The 21,967-nt window shown below is 41.3% G+C and overlaps 1 protein-coding gene across 4 annotated transcripts in view; it reads left to right on the forward strand.

The window, feature by feature from the left end:
* Window positions 1–21,967, forward strand: part of EPS15L1 (epidermal growth factor receptor pathway substrate 15 like 1) — a 247,297-nt gene that overhangs the window by 124,519 nt on the left and 100,811 nt on the right. For all 4 annotated transcript variants that reach the window (XM_056518167.1, XM_056518165.1, XM_056518164.1 and 1 more), the window contains 4 exons: window positions 3,110–3,239; window positions 3,330–3,478; window positions 4,972–5,032; window positions 10,742–10,824. In XM_056518167.1, coding sequence (XP_056374142.1) covers window positions 3,110–3,239; window positions 3,330–3,478; window positions 4,972–5,032; window positions 10,742–10,824 — 423 coding nt within the window. The remainder of the gene's footprint in view (window positions 1–3,109; window positions 3,240–3,329; window positions 3,479–4,971; window positions 5,033–10,741; window positions 10,825–21,967) is intronic.

Raw genomic sequence — 21,967 nt, forward strand, 5'->3', positions numbered from 1 at the left:
CATGTGTTTTCTACCTGCAATCTCCATACTTTTTTTTTTGCAGTGGTGCAAGGTCGTCCAATTCAAAGAATACCTATCAGTATGTACCAAACCACACATAGAGATGATCATCAAATACTTCTTTATTAGATACACAATAAAATACAGAAAATGCATAAAAAAATCAGCAACAGTCCGAAGAAAAAAGGTCTCAGATCAGATAATAAAAAGTCTCCATGGTGACATGGAATAAATCACTAAATCATAGGTTAACATTGTGATAAACAAACACTGTGTAAGTGAGAAATATCACAATATACAGTATATACCCTTGTTGCAAAATATATACACAGCCCACCTTATATATTAGAGACAAACAATAGTGAGAGAGCATATAATTGTCAATTGTTTGATACAAGGACAGATTCCATTGAGATCATGGGTGAATTAATTGAACATGGAGTGCAAAGCACATAGGGAAAGGAATAAGCAATGGCCACTGTCCCCTCAAGCCATCTGACAATATGTTATACTCACATGCTGATGCAAGCCTACCCCTATGCCATTTTGCTCACTCGTTTCCTCAGGGGAGTGTCTTAGGAAGATAAAAGTATAGAATGTATATAGAACCCCGACCAATCAGAGCAGAATTTATCCACATTACCTATTGGGTGCAGCTGAACACGCTGCGTTCGTATCAACCGGTCACCAGTGCCATCTTGGAGTCCACTGCACATGCGTGCATTGATGCAATTACGTGTGTGCATCTCCGTCATCCCTTCAAAAGCCGGCTCTGGCACATGCACAATATGATCAACTGACTTTGTATATAATCATTATATTGAGTAGTATAAGGATCACTTACAAACAAATAAGAAAAGACCTATATTGTGCCGCAAATCAAAGTGCAAAGTGCTGGGGCTCAAAAAAATAAAAGTGCTGCATGCAGTGATAAAACACAAATAATATAATGAAAACACAATGGGGGAGATTTATCAAAACCTGTGTAGAGGAAGAGTGGTGCAGTTGCCCATAGCAACCAATCAGATGTAGTCTTTCATTTTCAAAGAGGCCTGTAAAAAATGAAAGAAGCAATCAAATTTGTTGCTATGGGTAACTGCACCACTCTTCCTTTACACAGGTTCTGATAAATCTCCCACAATATGTATAATAAGATTCATCATTAAGATCAGTATAATCTCTACCGACCATTATATAACAATGGTGTTGATGTTACACTGAAGTAAAAATACAATATGAAAATCGTAAAGTGCTCAATCCTTGATGCAATGAATCTCCATAGTGTACAATAATGAATGATAATAGGTCAGGTATTGATACCGATGAAAATGGGCAAATACTACAATTGCCAGATATGTGAATAAAAAATATTAATACGTGTATGTGTTACTAGCCATATCAGCAGAATAAATAATTTGCTATTATAGCAAAAATAGCCTGAAGTGCACAATATTAATTAAAATGTTGCCTAAAAACGTCCTTAGTTATCTGCTCATATAATTGTATAGCTCCATGTCTGCAAACTCCCAATATCTGTGGATAAAAGAAAAATAAGCGAAATAAACGAAACAAAAAATAAGAAACAAACAACAACAAAACCAAAAACAAACACATACACAAAAAACAAGCAACAACATAAAATACAAGGAAAAAAAAGGGGAAAGAAGAAAGAAAAGAAGGAATAAAATGAAAGAAAAAAGGAGGAATTTTTTTTAGACTATTAGTCGTGATAAAAACATAAAATATAACAATAACCAAAACCAAAGAAAATAAAAATATACATATATTTGTCCTATTCAATGAACATAGCAACATTGTAGTACCTTTTATTCTGCTGCTATAAACAGTAGAAAACTGCAGGTACCAAACACGTGTAAATATTGATGAGGCTGTGGCATCTACATGAATGTAAGGTCCAGATACTGGGCTATTTTTTAAGTAAATAAATAAAAAGTTAAAAGATAGATTAACATATTTTAAAAACAGTTAGTAAAAATGCATCTATTAACAATCTATCCATATCTCAAAAAAGTCACTCTTTTTTTCTGCTCACAGCTTCTTTCTTCTTAAATGCCCACAGCAAAGATCTATAGATTGCACACACAGTTTAAGGGTACATTCCCACACTGCGTATTTGCTGCGTATTTGCTGCTGCGTATTTTATTTTCTATGTTGAAGTCAATGGGTAGGAAAATACGCAGCAGCAAATACGCAGCAAAATACGCCGTGTGGGAACGTACCCTAAGACAGAGGACAAACTAGAAAAGAAATGGGGTCCTACGATGTAAGTCTGCCACGCTACACATATTTTGTAGTGCTATAAAGAGGGAGGTGAGATGATGATTTTCTGTTCTTTGACTACTTTGTAGTTTAGTTTAGTTAGGGCAGAAGGAAGAAATTTGTGATAAACCTTCCAGATAGCCAAAAATTTGTGGCAAACACAGATGTAGCACAGGGCTACTAACTATATGTGATTTCTGTGGCTCATCCATAATGTGTACAGGCCCCCCCCAGTTGCTTTTGACATTTAGAAACAGAAGGCCTTGATCATTACCTATTGGTTTCTGTGTGTGTGTGTGGTAATCTATGTGAGTGCTTGATTTCTGTCTTTTCATCAGTGGGTCTTGCCATATAAACAGGGTCTTCAACAGTACGTTCTCAAATAGTTCAAACGGTTTTCCACTGCAGATTTTAAAGGCAGATACACGCCACATTGATGGCATATTTATGTATTGCATGCCAATGATAACTGAGGAGCTATAGGGCTTGGTTGAAGTCAAATTAAAAATAACACTGACTTGCTTGTGGTTTGCAGATGTGTATTGCCTGTGCCATGGGGGAGATTCAGCAAGACCTGCATTGAGCAAAAGTTGACCATACCGATAGCCACCAATCAGATCGGTTCTTTTATTTTTCAGAGACCTTATCTAAAATGAAAAAAGCAATCTAATTGGTTGCTATGGGCAACTGGTCAACTTTTTCTCTGCACATGTTTTGATGAATCTCCCATGAGAGTACATTTGGAGGCATTAGTCCATTATTTACAAGGTCCACTTACTCTGCTTATTTAATTGTGCTTCATCCTAACTATTAATGGTTTGTTTGACAGGAGGATCCATTCAAGAACAAAGCTCTTTTGTTCAATAGTAACAACAATCAGGACATTTATTCTGATCCATTCCAAACAGAGGATCCCTTCACATCTGACCCATTTAAAGGAGCTGACCCATTCAAGAACAGTAAGTGCGCTCATTCTATAAAGCTTGTTTGATAACACCATGTGTGTACATGAATTGTAAATACATAAGCAATTTTAATATTTTTTTCAGATCCATTTGGTGATGACCCATTTAAAGAAAGTGACCCATTTCATGCTCCTCCTTCAGATGACCCCTTCCAGAAGCCCAGTAAAGGTGACCCTTTTTCTACTGACCCCTTCACAAAGAATAATGTCCATTCGATGACGTTGCCTTTAAAGGTAAGATATGGTAACCATGACAATGCACTTAGTAGCAACTGTACTTATTGATACATACATGATAGGATTTTATCATTCATTTAGGATTTTTGGATTCATATTTGATCTGTTCATTGAATCCTGCGTGCAGATTCTGATGTAAATTTTCTATTTGGAAATAAGCTCCTATAGCTCAATTCAGTGCTTATATTTATCCTAGACTTTACTAGGAAGTTAAAGAAAAACTGACATTCACCCACACCCAATATACTGGGATATAGTGAACAGCTTTAAAAACACTTACTTTAATTGCTGGAATAGTTTCATTGTTATGCTCATTCATTCCTTTCTTTCTATTGCACTGCTGTGTGCCAAGCTCCCCTGCCTCCTCAATAGTCACAGCCTGGCTTGCCCTGTGATGAATATGCAAATGTCTTCACTAGCTTGTCCGTGGTGAGCACAGGCGCCGCTGCCTCGCTATACACGAAAGGCAGCAGTACCTGTGCAGAGAAGAGTGGTCACCACCGGTAGGCTAGAAAAGTAATTTTGAATATTCATCCATTGGGTCGGGCAGAGCCGGCTCCTTGCCTCCTTTGCGCACAGCATCACAATAGCAAGGAAGGAATCTACGAGCATAACTAAGAAACTACTTCAGCAATAAAATAAGTGAAGACTGACTTTAAAGCTGTCCACCCGCATGGTTACCCAGTATATTCTGTTTAGTGCGGGTGAGCAGGCTGTCATCTTTAAATGCTCATACTGTATGCATGTGCAAGGCAGCATGTTCTGTATGTTGATGACTGTGTATAAAGAAGGATTCCTATAAACAGCACCAGTTCATCTATATTGGCTGTTTTGATATTTATGTACTTACACAGTTTTCCCATCTAAGGTAAGGTGTTATCCAGTGTGTTTATTGATCTATTTTTGTCTTTATTTCATTATTTTGTCCTTTGTCTTTTAAAACAATGCAAAATATAACATTTATAACAATAGTTATGACATCGCCTGAGCCTTGAATTATTATTATTGCAGTGATTGTTACACTCACAACAGTCTATGCCAGCTCCCTTTTAAAAATGCATTCATTTTTATTTCACCAGAAAGAGGGAAGTCTACTTGCCAAACAAAGGATTAGGCATTGCCTGAACTTCTTTTTCTCAGCACTAGACATTTATGGAAGTGTTGGGCTTTCCCCTGATGCACCTTATTTGATTGATTGTGGCCAAGTTTGGTAGATTTGGCCAAACTTGCATCTTTAGGGAGGTTTTACACACAGCTTTTTTGTGGTCATTTTTCATTCACTTCTTTGAGCCAAAGCAAAGAGTCGTGTTAACGGAATGGGTTATGTACAAAGTTCTTCTTTTTCCTTCCTACTTGATTTATTTCTGTTTCAAAAACACATCAGTAGTATTTTTCAGAACCGCTATGTGTGTGTAAAACCATTGTTAAACCAAGTTTTAATCAATCATTATTAGATCATATTTAAAGATTGGTTTATCTTTCTCCTGTAGTCTGATCCTTTTGAGAGCAGGGATCCTTTCTCCTCTTCAACACTGCCAAAGAAAGAACCAGGTAAGCAGACTTTAGACTTTGCATCTTCTCTTCATATCTGTCTCTACAGATTCCTGGTATCAGTTGATCGAATAGGCTGCTACCATTAGATCACTTTTACCAGTGATCTCATAATAATGAAAAAAATAAAGTAAAAATAATTTGTGCTTTCGCTAAAAGTGTTCGGTACCTGGTTGATTATCACTCATGTACAGAGGCACTGTCTAAAGCTAAGGGAGGGCAATACATTTGAAGCTACAATAGGGCCATTTGTTATTGGCCCCATAGTGATGTCATATGTTGTACAATGCATATAGGTTTGGCATCGCTATGGACAGGAGAACTAGTGGACTCATTTTTGAATAAATATTATTACCGTATATACTAGAGTATAAGCCGACCCGAATATAAGCCGAGGCCCCTAATTTTACCCCGACTCGAGTATAAGCCTAGGGATGGAAATACATCATCCCCTTGTCATCATCCCACACCCCCCCCTTCATCATCCCCTTGTCATCATCCCACACCCCCCCTTCATCATCCCCTTGTCATCATCCCCACACCCCCCCTTCATCATCCCCCTTGTCATCATCCCACACCCCCCCTTCATCATCCCCTTGTCATCATCCCCATCCCCCTTCATCATCCCCTTGTCATCATCCCCACCCCCTTCATCATCCCCTTGTCATCATCCACACCCCCCCCTTCATCATCCCCTTGTCATCATCCCACACCCCCCCCCTTCATCATCCCCTTGTCATCATCCCACACCCCCCCCTTCATCATCCCCTTGTCATCATCCCACACCCCCCCTTCATCATCCCCTTGTCATAATCCCCCCCCTATTCATCATCCCCTTGTCATAATCCCCCCCCTTTCATCATCCCCTTGTCATAATCCCCCCCTTCATCATCCCCGTATATACTCGAGTATAAGCCGACCCGAATATAAGCCGAGGCCCCTAATTTTACCCCGACTCGAGTATAAGCCTAGGGATGGAAATACATCATCCCCTTGTCATCATCCCACACCCCCCCTTCATCATCCCCTTGTCATCATCCCACACCCCCCCCTTCATCATCCCCTTGTCATCATCCCACACCCCCCCCCTTCATCATCCCCTTGTCATCATCCCACACCCCCCCCTTCATCATCCCCCTTGTCATCATCCCCACCCCCCTTCATTCATCCCCTTGTCATCATCCCACACCCCCCCTTCATCATCCCCTTGTCATCATCCCCACCCCCCTTCATCATCCCCTTGTTATCATCCCCACCCCTTCATCATCCCCTTGTCATCATCCCACACACCCCCCTTCATCATCCCCTTGTCATCATCCCACACACCCCCTTCATCATCCCCTTGTCATCATCCCACACCCCCCCTTCATCATCCCCTTGTCATCATCCCACACTTCCCCTTCATCATCCCCTTGTCATCATCCCACACCCCCCCCTTCATCATCCCCTTGTCATCATCCCACACACCCCCCTTCATCATCCCCTTGTCATAACCCCCCGCCCCTTTCATCATCCCCTTGTCATAATCCCCCCCCTTTCATCATCCCCTTGTCATAATCCCCCCCCTTCATCATCCCCTTATCATCATCCCACACCCCCCCTTCATCATCCCCTTGTCATCATCACCACATGTCATCAGCCCCCCCCCCCTTCATCATCACCGCTTGTCAATGTCTGATACAGTGGTCTTCAACCTGCGGACCTCCAGAGGTTTCAAAACTACAACTCCCAGCAAGCCTGGGCAGCCATCGGCCTCTCACCCCCTTTAGTTCTGTACTCGCCTCCGCTCGGCGGGACGTTAGGGTGCGCTGGTCCGGTGAGGCAGGACTGTCCGGTGGGGAGGTCGTCCGGTGGGATAGTGGTTCCGGGCTGCCATCTTCACCGGGAGGCCTCTTCTCCGCGCTTCGGGCCCGGAATAGAGGCGTTGCCTTGACGACGACGCAGAGGGACGTTGGTAATGAACGTCCCTCTGCGTCGTCGTCGTCAAGGCAACGTGACTATTCCGGGCCCGAAGGACAGAGAAGAGGCCTCCCGGTGAAGATGGCAGCCCGGAACCTCTATTCCACCGGACGACCTCCCCACCGGACGACCTCCCCACCGGACAGTCCTGCAGCATCGGACCAGCGCACCCTAATGTCCCGCCGAGCGGAGGGGAGTACAGAACTAAAGGGGGTGAGGGGGGGGGGGGACGGGGACTGGATGATGTCGAAGGCCACAGTGGTCTTCAACCTGCGGTCCTCCAGAGGTTTCAAAACTACAACTCTCAGCAAGCCCGGACAGCCGATGGCTGCCCGGGCTTGCTGGGAGTTGTAGTTTTGAAACATCTGGAGGTCCGCAGTTTGAAGACCACTGAGGGCGGAGAGTTCACTCGAGTATAAGCCAAGGGGGGTGTTTTCAGCAGTGTTTTCGTGCTGAAAAACTCGGCTTATACTCGAGTATACACGGTGAATGAATCAACAGAATTAAAATATACAATTCACCGGTGCATATGTTACCAAAGCCCATCAGAAAACTGTCGGACGTCTTCCATCAATAAAAAAAAAAAGCAATTCACCAAATAAGAATCATCTGATTATAAACCTTAGGGCTCAGACACCAACAAAAAATAAAGGCTGTATACACACCTTTCTTAGGTTCATGATCAGATGATTCTTGTTCGAATTGTTTTTTTGTTTTTCAAATGTTTTACCTTTTTTCCTCTTACAAAAAAACCTACAGAATGAATAGATACCTTCTCTAATTTTTAATATTTAGAAAGCCCAAAGCGTCCCACAAGAAAAGAAAAAAAGTTAGGTTAGATGAGCAAAAACGAAAGGGAAAAAACTTTCAGAATACAGCAAATGGTGAAATTTTGTTCTGGTCAGGAAGGTCCAAAACACCCCTGTCAGGAAAGGGTTAAGAGAGCAGACGACAGATTATCTTTTCAGCATGGAACAGTAGGGCAGTCTTTGTTTTCTTCAGGCATCATTGTTGGATGTTTTATTAGAACAGCACCAAACAAAGATTCCAGGATCATCTCGCTTGCCAGTGGTGACTCTTCCCTGAATATCACTTTCATTCAATCTTCCACGCTTCATGATCACTTCTCTTTAGCCCATTGTAACCTTGTTTTCCTCTGTTAAGGTGTTATGGCTTCTTTATGTTTGACTTTTCTGTGTGCAAATGCTATTACAGTCAGACATTTTCTCACAGCTTAACCCCTTAACGACATAGGATGTAAATGTACATCCTGATGTCCTGGTATGCACCAGGAAGTACATTTACATCCTATACTGATGCGAGCACCAAGCCGGTAATGGCGGACATTAGCGATTGTGCTGATGTCCGTCATTAACCCCTCATCCGCGGCAATGCATTAAAATGGATGATTGGATCACCCGCGGTGCTGCCGTGGGGATCGGTTCATCCAACATGGTCCCTTTACCTGCTCCGGCTGTCATCCCAGGGTCCTCTTCTCTGGTCTGACATCGAGCAGACCAGAGAAGATCGCTGATAATACTGATCATTGCTATGCATATGCATTGCACTGTTAAAGGGGTACTACTGTGGCAAACTTTTTTTTTTTTTTTTATCAACTGGTGCCAGAAAGTTAAACGGATTTGTAAATTACTTCTATTAAAAAATCTTAATCCTTCCAGTACTTTATCTTTTTGGATTTCTCTTATGTCACGATCACAGTTCTCTCTGCTGACCTCTGCTGTTCATTTTAGTAACTGTCCAGAGCAGGAGAAAATCCCCATAGCAAACATATGCTGCTCTGGACAGTTCCTAAAATGGACAGCAGAGGTCAGCAGAGAGCACTGTGGTCATGACAGAAGAGAAATCCAAAAATATAAACATTTCCTCGGTAGTACCCCTTTAAGTATCTGCAATCTAATGATTGCTATAAATAGTCCCACTATTGGGGACTATAAAAGTGTAAAAAATAATAATAATAATGAAAAAAAATTTTAAAAAGCCTCTCCCCCAGTAAAACTGTAAATGGTCCCTTTTATCCTATAAAGTGTAAAAAATAAATAAAAATAAAACACATTTGGTATCGCCGTGTGCGTAAATGTCCAAAATTGCGGCGTTTTTGTGACATCACATTCCCAAATTTTTTAATAAAAAGTTTTTTAATTAAAAAGTTACATATACGCAGAAGTGGTACTGATAAAAAGTACAGATCACGGCGCAAGAAATGAGCCCTTATACCGCCCCGTATATGGAAAAATGAGAATATAGGTGGTCAAATGAACTGAATTTAAACGTACTAATTTTGATTAAAAAGTTTGAGATTTTTTTAAAGCTGCACAATAATAGAAAAGCATTCAAAATGGGTATCATTTTAATCGTATTGACCCACAGAATAAAGAAAACATGTCATTTTTACCATAAAGTGTTTGCTAAATTGTGGTTTTCTGTTCAATTTCCCCACACGAATAGTATTTTTCTGATTGCGCCATACATTTTATGGTAAAATAAGTGATGTCATTACAAAGGACAATTGGTCACGCAAAAAACTAGCCCTCATATGGGTCTGTGGATGGAAATATAAAAGATGAGTTTTAGAAGGCGAGGAGGAAAAAACGAAAATGCCAAAATAAAATTGGCCTGGTCCTTAAAGGGGTACTCCGCTCCAGACATCTTATCCCCTATCCAAAGGATAGGGGATAAGATGTCAGATCCCCGCGGTCCCGCTGCTGGGGAGCCCCGGGATCCCCGCTGCGGCACCCCGCTATCATTACAGCACAGAGCGAGTTCGCTCTGTGCGTAATGACGGGCAATACAGGGGCCGGAGCATCGTTATGCCACGGCTCCGCCCCTTGTGACGTCACGGCACGCCCCCTCAATACATGTCTATGGGAGGGGACGCGGCGGTCATCACGCCCCCTGCCATAGACTTGCATTAAGGGGACGGGCCGTGATGTCACGGGGGGGCGGAGCCATGACGTCACGCTGCTCCGGCCCCTGTATCGCCCGTCATTACGCACAGAGCTCGCTCTGTGCTGTAATGATAGCGGGGTGCCGCAGCGGGGATCCCGGGGCTCCCCAGCAGCGGGACCGCGGCGATCTGACATCTTATCCCCTATCCTTTGGATAGGGGATAAGAGGTCTAGGGGCGGAGTACCCCTTTAAGGCCAAAATGGGCTGTGGCCTTAAAGGGTTAAATATTGACTCCTATATCCACCCATGTATTTTGTTTAGCATTTTCTGTTTTCAAGGCATATTGCTTTGTTTTCTATCCTAATATTTTCCTGTTTCTTCTGTAACCCTCTCTCTTTGTTTATTCTGACAAGGAATAACCTACAGTACATTTGTGTAAAGATAGATATTCCATGTTGCTCATATCTCGGAACACCGTTTGTATGCGTGCTCACATGTTTACAGTGGTATCAAATATCACACCTACCCTAGCCTGTTGTTCCCTGAATATTCCGAAGTAGTAATGTTAGTATGAATGTTTTGTTCTGTAGGGAAGTTATGCAAAGCATAGCTATCTTATTTACTAAGAGTAATATCATTTTTATTCTTAACAGACCCATTTAGACCATAGTGGATTTTTTTTTTTAGAAATGTGAAAATGTGGCCGAGAGATGCTAAATCAATTCATAATAATTGTTATTGTTGTTATTATATAGACAATTTCTTTCCCCATTTATTATAAATATGCTAAAGCCGTTGCTTAAAATGGCTAAGTTACAATGACTTTTGCTGCATATATTTCAGACCCTTTTGGGACACTGGATCCTTTTGGAAGCAGTGCTTTTAGCAGTAATGAAAGTTTTGCAGATTTTAGCCATATGTCTAAGGTAAGTATAACATTTCCTACAATGTCATATGTTTTTTATTTTTATTTTATTATTATCATTAGTATTATTATGATAATTTTTATTATTTATTGGGCTGGATAATATAGAATATAGAATCTTGCCACTTTACATGTAATGATTTCTGACCTAGTTGCCCACCACTAGGTGTCAGAATTAACATGTTGAGCTCCTGCCATCCACTCATACTGAAACCTGGAGCTCTCTAGTATCTCTCACCACTTCAAAAGCTGTGAGTGTTATGTGTAATAAACAAGGCAAGTGTGGTTTTATCTCTAAAAGTGGCACTTGTTTTTCACAGAATAATTAAGCTTTTCTTAACTATCATATTCTAAAAGTTTTTACGTTTTAATGCAACTTATTAAATTACTGAATGTACAATATAATTTTTTTTTGCTGTGTTTTACCTTTGGATTATTTGATATGGATTTAGGCTGTGCCATGTGCATCTTGGAGAAATATCTGCATATTTTTTGTATTGGTTAACATTTTCACACACTTCACACATTTTCACATATATATTTTATCTATAATACGCACTTGAACAATAACTAAACACATGACTAATCATCAATCCTCCCTGGCAATGCAATCTTTCAAACTGTACTGGCAGTTGTTGCCTTCTGCTGATGGTGACATATATGACTGCCAATAGAGAGACATAGTACAGTAAGGTCATCAATAATAGCTTGTTGGATGTAAGTAGCCGTCTGCAGGGGGCATTGAAGGTCTTCTCACTACCACTAAGCTGGGGCTTTAAATACCTAGAGGAAGCATGGCGCTAACCAAATTCAGAATAAAGTAGGACTCCTGCTTAACTGCTGCACTGTTAGGGGACAGCTGTGGGGCCGGCACCATTTTAGCTGGTAAAGGTTTTAACAGTTAATTTCCCTTTATTGACAGACAGGGACTATGGCCATAGACATTCTGCTTGTGGGCACACATTGCACAGCTTGGTGCTAGGTGCTCATATAATGTTTTTTTATTTATTTTTTAATGGGATTCATGCAAATGCAAATTATGTCATGAGTTTTTAAATTCCTAACAGTATACTGAACCCCTTAAGGACCAAGCATTTTTCTGTTTTTGCACTTTCATTTTTTCCTCCCCACCTTTCAAAAAATCATAACCCTTTCAAGTTTGCACCTTAAAATCCATATGAGGGCTTATTTTTGCGACACCAATTCTACTTTGTTAAGACATCAGTCATTTTACCCAAAAATCTACGGCAAAACGGGAAAAAAATAATTGTGCGACAAAATAGAAGAAAAAACACCATTTAGAAAATTTTCGTGCTTCAGTTTCTACGCAGTGCATATTTTGGTAAAAATTACACTTTATCTTTATTCTGTAGGTCCATACGATTACAATGATCCCCTACTTATAAAAGTTTGATTTTGTCGTACTTTTGGAAAAAATCATAACTACATGCACGATAATTTCTACATTTAAAATTGTCCTCTTCTGACCCCTATACTTTTTTTTTTTTTCCGCGTATGGGCCGGTATGAGGGCTCATTTTTTGTGCCGTGATCTGAAGTTTTAATCAGTACCGTTTTTGTTTTGATCGGACTTTTTGATCGCTTTTTATTCCTTTTTTTTTATGTGTAAAAAGTGACCAAAAATACGCTATTTTGGCCCTTGAAATTTTTTGCCGCATATGCCATTGACTGTGTGGTTTAATATACAATATATTTTTATAGTTCAGACATTTACGCGGCGATACCACATATTTTTATTATGTTTATATATTTTTTATATGGAATTTGGGAAAAGGGGGGTGATTTAAACTTTTTTTAAGGAAGCGGTTAATGTTTTTTATTTTAATTTTTTTCACACTTTTAGAACCCTTGGGGACGTAGATTCCTCATACAGATCAATGTGGTTTCATAAAACCACATTGATCTGTGTGCTCTTCACTCGATTGATAAAGCCTGGTCTTGCCAGGCTTTATCATTCAGAGTGCCGGAGCGACACAGGACGTAAGGTAAGCCCTCAGGCTATCTCAGCAGTGGATGGCCCCCCCCCCCCGCGATCATGCTGTCGGGGGCGATTCATACCACTGGACCACCGGGGATGGGATACAGGCACCTTTAGATGGCGCTGTCAGCTTTTTACAGTGGCGATCTAAAGGGTTGATAGCCGGCCACGGCGATTGCTGCATGTCTGCTATTAACGCCGGCCCCCAGCTACAGGAATCAGCTGGGGGCCGGCCGGTATGACGCGGGCTCGAGTCGGGACGAGCATACACGTCTATGGTTGTTAAGGGGTTAAAGTATTTTAATCTAAAAGAAAAATTACAGTCTGATAGGATACTAAAATAGCTAAATACACTATACTCATCCGTCAAACACCTCCATTTCATTCCTGCCTACTGCCTTTGTTGCCTTCGGCAGATGGTCAGTGATTAGCTGCTTTGTGTATGGAACATCCTCCTATACATGCAGGTATAATGCATTAGAATCCTAGCAAGCGCAAAACCACTGTACAGCTGCACTCATAGTTTTGTATGTTTTGAAATCACTGAATGTTCTTTGTACATATCTGTACAAAGCTTGTTGTGGTAATAGGCACTCCACAAATGTCAATGGAGTGCCTGTCAACTGTGTGTCAACATTTTTTTTTTTTACTATTTCACTCTTGCTCATTGCTAGTGACCCACTCATTTTTGCCCTGTATCCAGTTTTGTGATATACTACAGTTTTCAGTCCTGTCACAAAACCAGATATGGGGCAAATATGAACCACCAGAGTCACTATTTGACTCCGGTCGGCTCATTTAAATGAAAGAGATCCTGGCTGGGTCTGGCTGAGATACGGCAGTGCCCGGTTTTCTCCCAGCTGGATCCGGTCACCGTATTAAAAATCATGGTGTGAATGCAGCCTAAAGTGTTTTATGTGATCTATCTACAACCATCCCTGATCTCTCGTTCAGCTCCTGTTACTTCTAATATAGGCAGTGATGTTGTGGATTGACAACATCTTTATCTGGTAAAATTTGTAAAAATAAGTGACGTGCAGTGACTGTATGGGAATGGTTCTGTGATTATAAGTTTTTTAAATAGCATTTTACCTCCACTCCAGTGCATAGCTCAACTGTAGCTTAAGCTTATTTTAGTGGATTGCTGAGATCTGCTGTATATTTTTTGGAAATTGCCTGCAGTTTTCTGTATACATGCTGATATCAATCAGGAGCCTGTCTTTGCAGTTGTTGTGTGAAAGATCAAAACACTATGTGCAGACACTCCTATGTAAAGGAAATATCTCTTTTGCTTTTGTATCATGCACATCAAAGGTGTTCCTGGCCAAGTTGTATAAGTATTGTTGCGAAATTGTACCACTTTTAAGGTTCAACTTCCACAAAAGAGATGTTTGCAACCTAGACATGAAATTAACTGTTATTACTGAGCCTATGAATAGATTTTTCTCGTTATTTTTGCATACAGGAGAAGACTGAACTTTTGTTTCCATCATTGGTTTCCATCCCTGAGATTTTGGATGGGAAATGTCAGGTTTCTAAGTATGTAGACATAGAAGTATTTTGCCACTTTTAGATATTTTATAATATAACAGAGAACCATAATAAATGGGTTAACTTTCGAGTCATTAAAGGGAGTCTAAAAGTTTTACATAGTGTATCTAGTCGCAGCTCTAGGTAGGGGTTAAAAGCCCCTTCACGGTCATACGTTTAGACTTGTGAATTTCTGCCTATGAGATGGACAATTTGGAGTCTTCATACACTGCTCTAAAAAATAAAGGAAACACTTAAACAACACAATGGGGGAGATTTATCAAAACCTGTCCATAGCAACCAATCAGATCGCTTCTTTCATTTTTGAAAAGGCCTCTGTAAAATGAAAGAAGCAATCTGATTGGTTGCTATGGGCAACTCAAATTTTTTTCCTCTGGACAGGTTTTAGGATTTGATAAATCTCCCCCCCCCCCCTTTGGACATCGTGATTTCACAGAAGTGTGACTGACTTGGAGTTACACTCAGGAAGCAACACTGATTGACAATCAATTTCCCATGCTGTTGTGCAGATGGAAAAGACAAAAGGTGGAAATTATAGGCATTAGCAAGATACCCCAGTAAAGGAGTGGTTCTGCAGGTGGTGACCACAGACCACTTCTCAGTTCCTATGCTTCCTGGCTGATCTTTTGGTGAATTTTGAATGCTGGCAGTGCTTTCACTCTAGTGGTAGCATGAGACGGAGTCTGAAACCCACACAAGTGACTCAGGTAGTGCAGCTCATCCAGGATGGCACATCAATGCCAGCTGTGGCAAGGTGTTTTGCTGTGTCTGTCAGCGTAGTTTCCAGAGCATGGAGGCGCTACCAGGAGACAGGCCAGTACATCAGGAGTCATGGAGGAGGCCATAGGAGAGCAACAACACAGCAGCAGGACTGCTACCTCTACCTTTGTGCAAGGAGGAGCACTGCCAGAGCCCTGCAAAATTACCTCCAGAAGGCCACAAATGTGCACGTGTCCACTCAAACGGTCAGAAACAGACTCCATGAGGGTGTTATGAGGGCCCGACGTCTGGAGACACCGTGGAGAACGTTCTGCTGCCTGCAACATCCTCCAGGATGACCAGTTTGGTGGTGGGTCAGTAATGATGTGGGGTGGCATTTCTTTTTGGGGGGGGGGGGGGCGCACAGCCCTCCATGTGCTCGCCAGAGGTAGCCTGACTGCCATTAGATACCGAGATGAGATCTGCCGATCCCTTGTGAGACCATATGCTGGTGCCGTTGGCCCTGGGTTCCTCCTAATGCAAGACAATGCTAGACCTAATGTTACTGGAGTGTGTCAGCAGTTCCTGCAAGAGGAAGGCATTGATTCTATGGACTGACTCGCCCATTCCCCAGACCTGAATCCGATTGAGCACATCTGGGACATCATGTCTCGCTCCATCCACCAATGCCACATTGCACCACAGACAGTCCAGGAGTTGATGGATGCTTTAGTCCAGGTCTGGGAGGACATCCCTCAGGAGACCATCCGCCACCTCATCAGGAGCATGCCCAGGCATTGTAGGGAAGTCACATGGGCATGCGGAGGCCACACACATTAATTAGCATAATTTTGACTTGTTTTAAGGCCATTACATCAAAGTTGGATCAGCCTGTAGTGTGGTTTTCCACTTTGATTTTGAGTGTGACTCCATATCCAGACCTCCATGCGTTGATAATTTTGATTTCCATTGATAATTTTTGTGTGATTTTGTTGTCAGCACATTCAACTATGTAAAGACTAAAGTATTTCATACAATTAGTTCATTCATTCAAATCTAAGATGTGTTATCTTAGTGTTCCCTTTATTTTTTTAGTCAGTTTATATTAAGAAAAGCAACAGGTGCCCATAGGGCAGGTCTTATAGCCTCAAATTCTTTCACTTCAAGCAAGGAAGAAGTTGTACTTCGGAGATGGGACAAAGCTAGCACCACCTATGGATCCTCTTGACTTGAATGGGGTCCCATAGGAATCCGGTAGTTAAGCAGAGAAAAAATTGTGAATGCTCTATTTCTTTCTCTGCTCAACTCCCATCATGATGACGGAGCTTCATATAGCTGCTCCCGACCGCATTGTCAACCTAGCATAAGATAATATGACTGTATGTATAGGATGGCACTGATGTGCAGATATGTTTTTAGATTTGCACAAGAAGTAGCTCAATTCATTTGGGCTAATATGTGGCTTTTAACTACAAAATCCACTGAAATTATGGCCATCCTGATTGTTTCTGCAGATTTAGTTTTTTTTGTGTGTTATGGACAAAAATCTGTGCTCAATTATTCAAATAAATGTAATCCAGGTTACAATAGTCCCATTAATTGAGTAAAATTTTTTAGCTGATATGAAGAGGATTTCAAATGAGAAATTCATACTAAAATCTTTGAGCATGTGTGAATGGGGTTTTATTTGGCCTATGTTAGGAATGGCAAACTTATTAGTGAATATATTAGTGTACGGTATATTCAAGAGCAGCTTCTTATGTTTGGAAGGTATTTCTATGGCCTCAATCACATGACATTTTTTCACTACATTTAGTGTGTAGATTGAGAAAGCTACTGACGTAAAAAAACGCTAAATGATCCCATAGGGGTCCATTGTCAAAGGCTAAAAGAGTGCTGTATTGGTAAAAAAAAAATAGCTTAGTGTACTACTCCTTTTTTTCATCCATAGGTTTTCCATCTGGAAAAAAAAAACTGAAGTGAGCACAAAGGAATACTAGTCTGTCCTCAACTTTTCTTACCAGTAAAGGTTTTCTTCCCACTCACAGTAGCCTATGTCAGACATAATTTTAATTTGATAACCTCTTCCCACTAGCTGCACCAAAGATATCTGATCCTGTTTGTGCCCGTCAGTGTACCGGCCGTTAGGGAGATAGCGGGAGAAAAATTTGTGCATGTCACGTCCAACTCCCATTTTGCTCTGTTACAGTAACGGACGTTAATGGCAGCCAAAGTAGAAAACATTTTATAAAAAAAAAGCCATTAACGTCCGTTTGTAACAGAGCAACAGTATAGTGTGAAAGGAGCCTCACTCGACTTTGTCCCAGACTGTTTCCTAGCTTGGCCAAAGTTGATGCTGCAGACGGACAGAATTATGTTCTGCATGGCAATGGGACCCTTTTTTTTTTATAAAAAGGGGCTAACAAAATGTGTGCAGTGTATAAGGTTAATGTTTTAACAGGATGCATAACATATAAAAAGAGCCAGGTTCCATTTAACCCCTTAAGGATATGCGCCGTAAATGTATGGCGCTGCATAGCATCACTTAGCACACAGCGCCACACATTTACGACACAGCTGTGATGTCAGCGCAGGAGCTGCGCTCTCTTCATTCCTGGCGGTTCCCGGCTGCTGTCAGCAGCCGCGGACCCGCCGGTAATGGCAGACATCAGCGATCGCGCTGATGTCTGCCATTAACCCCTCAGATGCTGTGATCAATACAGATCACGGCATCTGCGGCAATGCGGCACTTAAAATGGCTGATCTGATCGCCAAGATCAGATCAGCCAAGATGGCGGACAAAGGTCCCCTCACCTGCCTCCGTCCGTCTTCCGGGGTCTTCTGCACTGATCTACCTTCCAGCAGACCAGAACAGAAGATCGCTGATAATACTGATGATTGCTATGCCCTATGCATAGCACTGTACAGTATTAGCAATGGAATGATTGGTATAAATAGTCCCCTATGGGGACTAAAAAAGTGTAAAATAAATGCAAAAAAAAAGTGAAAAAAACAAGTGAAAAAGCCCCTCCTCCAATAAAGTTTTAACTCACCTCTTTTCCCCATATTAATGCACAAAAGCATGAAAAAAGGTAAATAATAAACATATTTGGTATTGTCACATGTGTAAATGTCTAAACTATAAAATTATAATGTTAATGATCCCCTACAGCGAACAGCGTAAACGTTTTAAAAAAAATCAAGAAATTTCTGCTTTTTTATCACATCAAGCTACAAAAAAACAAACTAAAGATCATGGCGCAAAAAATGAGCCCTCACGCATCCCTGAATACTAGGAAAAATAGGAAAGTTAGAGGTGGTCAAATTAATTTTAAATGTGTTGATTTTGTAAAAGCAGTACAATAATAGAAATGTATGTAACCATGGGTATTTTAATCGTATTGACCCAGATAATAAAAAAAAAAATTAAATTTTTACTGTAAAGTGTACAGCGTGAAAATGGAAATGGAAATATAAAAGAGTTATGAATTTTAGAAGGCGGGGAGGAAAAAATGAAAACACAAAAATAGGGGGTTAAATGTCCTTAAGGGGTTAAATGACAGTAATGCTTTAACATTTACTTTATAATAGACTTACATAGACAGATATATATTGTTAGCTCTCTTGTTTGTTTTGCAAGATTCATTTTCAGATATAGTTCAGTGGGGGCTCAGAACACAGAAAAAAAGCATTTTTTATGTTAACTTTGTACTTATTATAGTGTGGAAAAAAAGACTCTTTACCCCACCAAAAAAATCTCTAAAGTCTTGGCCACTAGGTGTCTCACTGCCCTGCAAATTGCTGTTCACTGCTTGTTTGGGAAATTCTGTCTCTAGCAGCAGGGAGACCAAAACACAGAAAGTGGGGGGGGTGGGGCTTACGTAGTGCAGTGTGCCAGAAAAAAAATAGCTTAGGCTGTTTACCTACAGTTTGTGTGCCTGTCTGCCTTATTCTGAGGATCATTTCTGTGTCTGAAAGATAAATTAATTTAAATCACTTCTCCTCTCATACCACTCATAGAGCTCAGTGCATTGTTTTTTTCTGCTAATCTGTGTACACGGTGTTGCCTCCTGGATGTAATCCTTCTCCCTTTAGCTTGCCATCATAATCAGTGACAGTTCAGTGCTTAGTGTAACCTCGTCCTTACTGTGCTGCTGCTGTTTCTTTCATGTCTGCTCACATAGCATCTTGTAAACCCAGAGCATCAGTAAGCCCTTGTCCCGCCACATACCATCTGTAGTAATGTACTGTGTAAATAATCCTCCAGCACACTGTACCTTCACCAAATCTTATGTCATAGCAGTGAGTAGATGCTGTCCGGTGACTGGCCAGACAATTAGGGAAAGGAAGTGTCTGTGTGCGTGTACTACTGGCAAACAGCCCAGCAGTGTCCCTGCACCTTGAAATGTAGAGTATGAGAAATAGCTCAGTCCCATGGAGGGAGACTATCAGAGGCTCAATAACAGTTGGGTTAACCCACCAAAACCCATGCAGGTTTTTAAAAATCTTATGAAAGTTACACTTTAAAGCCTAGTAAAAGTCTCAAAATAAATTCCTATAACTAACATGCAGTTATGTGCCTTGCTGTCAGTGTCTTTAGTGACCACACTGTCTATATATATAATACAAAGGACACACTTCCAGGAAGGCGGCAGATCCCATTCTTGTTTTACCTTACACACTTTTACCATTGTTGTGTATAAGTTGCACAAATTAGTGTGGTAATCAGGATAACATTCTTTATTTGCCTGCTTATCTTGGGTTTTATTCCACTAGGGAGCGCTGTCCTTGCTTTTTTTTTCTAGATTTTTCCTATATATGTAATAGACTATAAAATAACTCTGGGTACTATCAGTTAATCTATGCAACATAGGAGATCTAGATGTTTGTCAGAGGTACACGACCTACCGGCCACATCTGGCCTTGGCCAGGCGGGACATAGATAAGGCTTGTCCTAATAGTTGTCTGCTTCAGGAACATGTGGCTGTCCTTTGAGAGTTATCTCTTTCAGAACTGAAAGACTTTATTAGATGGCAGCTCTGTTCTCTTTTCTTTGCTTGGGTGTTTGTCACCATTTAATGCAAAAATGTCTCGGACTAGAATACTTCTCTCAGTGATAGAACATAAGTGTGACCACGCCTTGTGCAGCCCTAATGCAAGTAGATGGTGTCCTGTGAATTCATAGTCTGGGATGACTGACACTGAGAAGAGCGGTCTAGTGAAATTTTTTTTTCAGGATTAGGGTTTTGTACCATTAAGAATAATTCACTATTTGAGTAAAGTCTGGTTTTAACATGTAAGAGCTAAAGACTGTAGAATGGAAAATTGTGTTTACAATATTTTTCACATTTTGCAGGGGATACAAAGTTGTTGAAGATGTAGTGTCCAGACCTGGTATGATAAAACAGAAGTAGTGTATAATTCTTGTTGCTGAGAACTTTCCCATCATTGGCAGTCTTAACCACAAATGCACTGCTCCGCTGATGGCACAGATAAGCTAAACAGGACATGTTTTGATCTTAGCTACTCTGTAGTTTTTTTTTTGAGAGTTTCTTTTCAGACTGCACCCAAGATCTGATCGTTGCAGAAAGATCTGAGCAAAATAGCAGTCTGTTGCTCAGTACCTGGACACATTATAATTATTAGAATATGTTTACGCATACAATTTTCCATTTAGTATTTTGTTTTATTCCTGATGTCAGATTATAATAACTAGTGTGTAATTCCACAGCTCCTCAGTATTGATCTTTCAATAACATTGCAGATTAATCGAAGTCTTGATTGGGTTTCTAGCACCAGACAGTTTGTTTATGCTAATTTGAAGACTGGCAATTTGAAGACTAAGCAGAAAACTATTAATTTTTTTTAGTATAATTTTCTTCTTTAACCTGTTATACAGGTATGCCCTTTAGTCCTGGTACGCCCTGGTATCCTGGTACTTAAGGACCAAGGGCGTACCTGTATGCCCTGAATCCTTAAGTGGCTTGAAGCACCAGGAACTGTGCTCGCTTCAGAACAGTGAGTGTCTGCTACTATCAGATTGCTAATACTGTTCAGTGCTATGCATGGGCCTAGCACAGTTCAGTTTTATCGGCAATCTTCTCTGGTCTGATCAATTTGGAACCAGAGAAGAAGACCCCAGGAGAGCTGCACAGGCAGGTGAGGGGACCTCCGTTCGCCATCTTGGAGGATCGGGTCCCCGCGGTCATTCCGATCATTCAGTGCCGCATGTGCTATGATCTGTATTGATCACGGCATCTGAGGGGTTAATGACATCAGCGCGATCTGTGAAGTCTGTGATTACTGGCGGGTCTCTGGCTACTGGAAGCAGCCAGGACCTGTGGTGCAACCATTGCAGTGCTCACATCATGTACAGGACATGTCCTTAGGGGGTTATATTGTACTTAAGTGGGGTTATATTACCCTTAAGGGGTTAAAATTGGAAAAAAATATCCCATTTTACAAAAAAAAATAAAAAATCATATTTGGCATCGCCAATTTGCATACGTCCAAGCGAACTACACGTTCGCGCAAATGGACGTATGCATACGTCCAAGCGATCTCCTGCTCTGCCGCAGGCAGCGCAGGAGATCGCGGGTGGGCCTCAGCTGTCAATCACAGCCGGAGTCCCACCGCAGCTGCCGGGGCCGCGATCGCGCCGGTCCCGGCAGCATTAACCCCATAGATGCCGTGATCAGTTCTGATCACGGCATCTATGGTGTTTGCAGGGGGAGCGCTCTCCCCCTGCCCATCAACGGCGGCGCCGCGATAAAATAAGGGGGATCGGGGGTGTCCAAGACACCCTCGATCCCCCTTGAAGAGATAGGAGTGAGGTGGCAGGGTTGCCACCCTTCCTATCCCTGCTATTGATCGGCGGAGCGACCGACCAATAGCAG

Source organism: Hyla sarda, chromosome 1, assembly GCF_029499605.1.
Source record: "Hyla sarda isolate aHylSar1 chromosome 1, aHylSar1.hap1, whole genome shotgun sequence".
NCBI lineage: Eukaryota > Metazoa > Chordata > Amphibia > Anura > Hylidae > Hyla > Hyla sarda.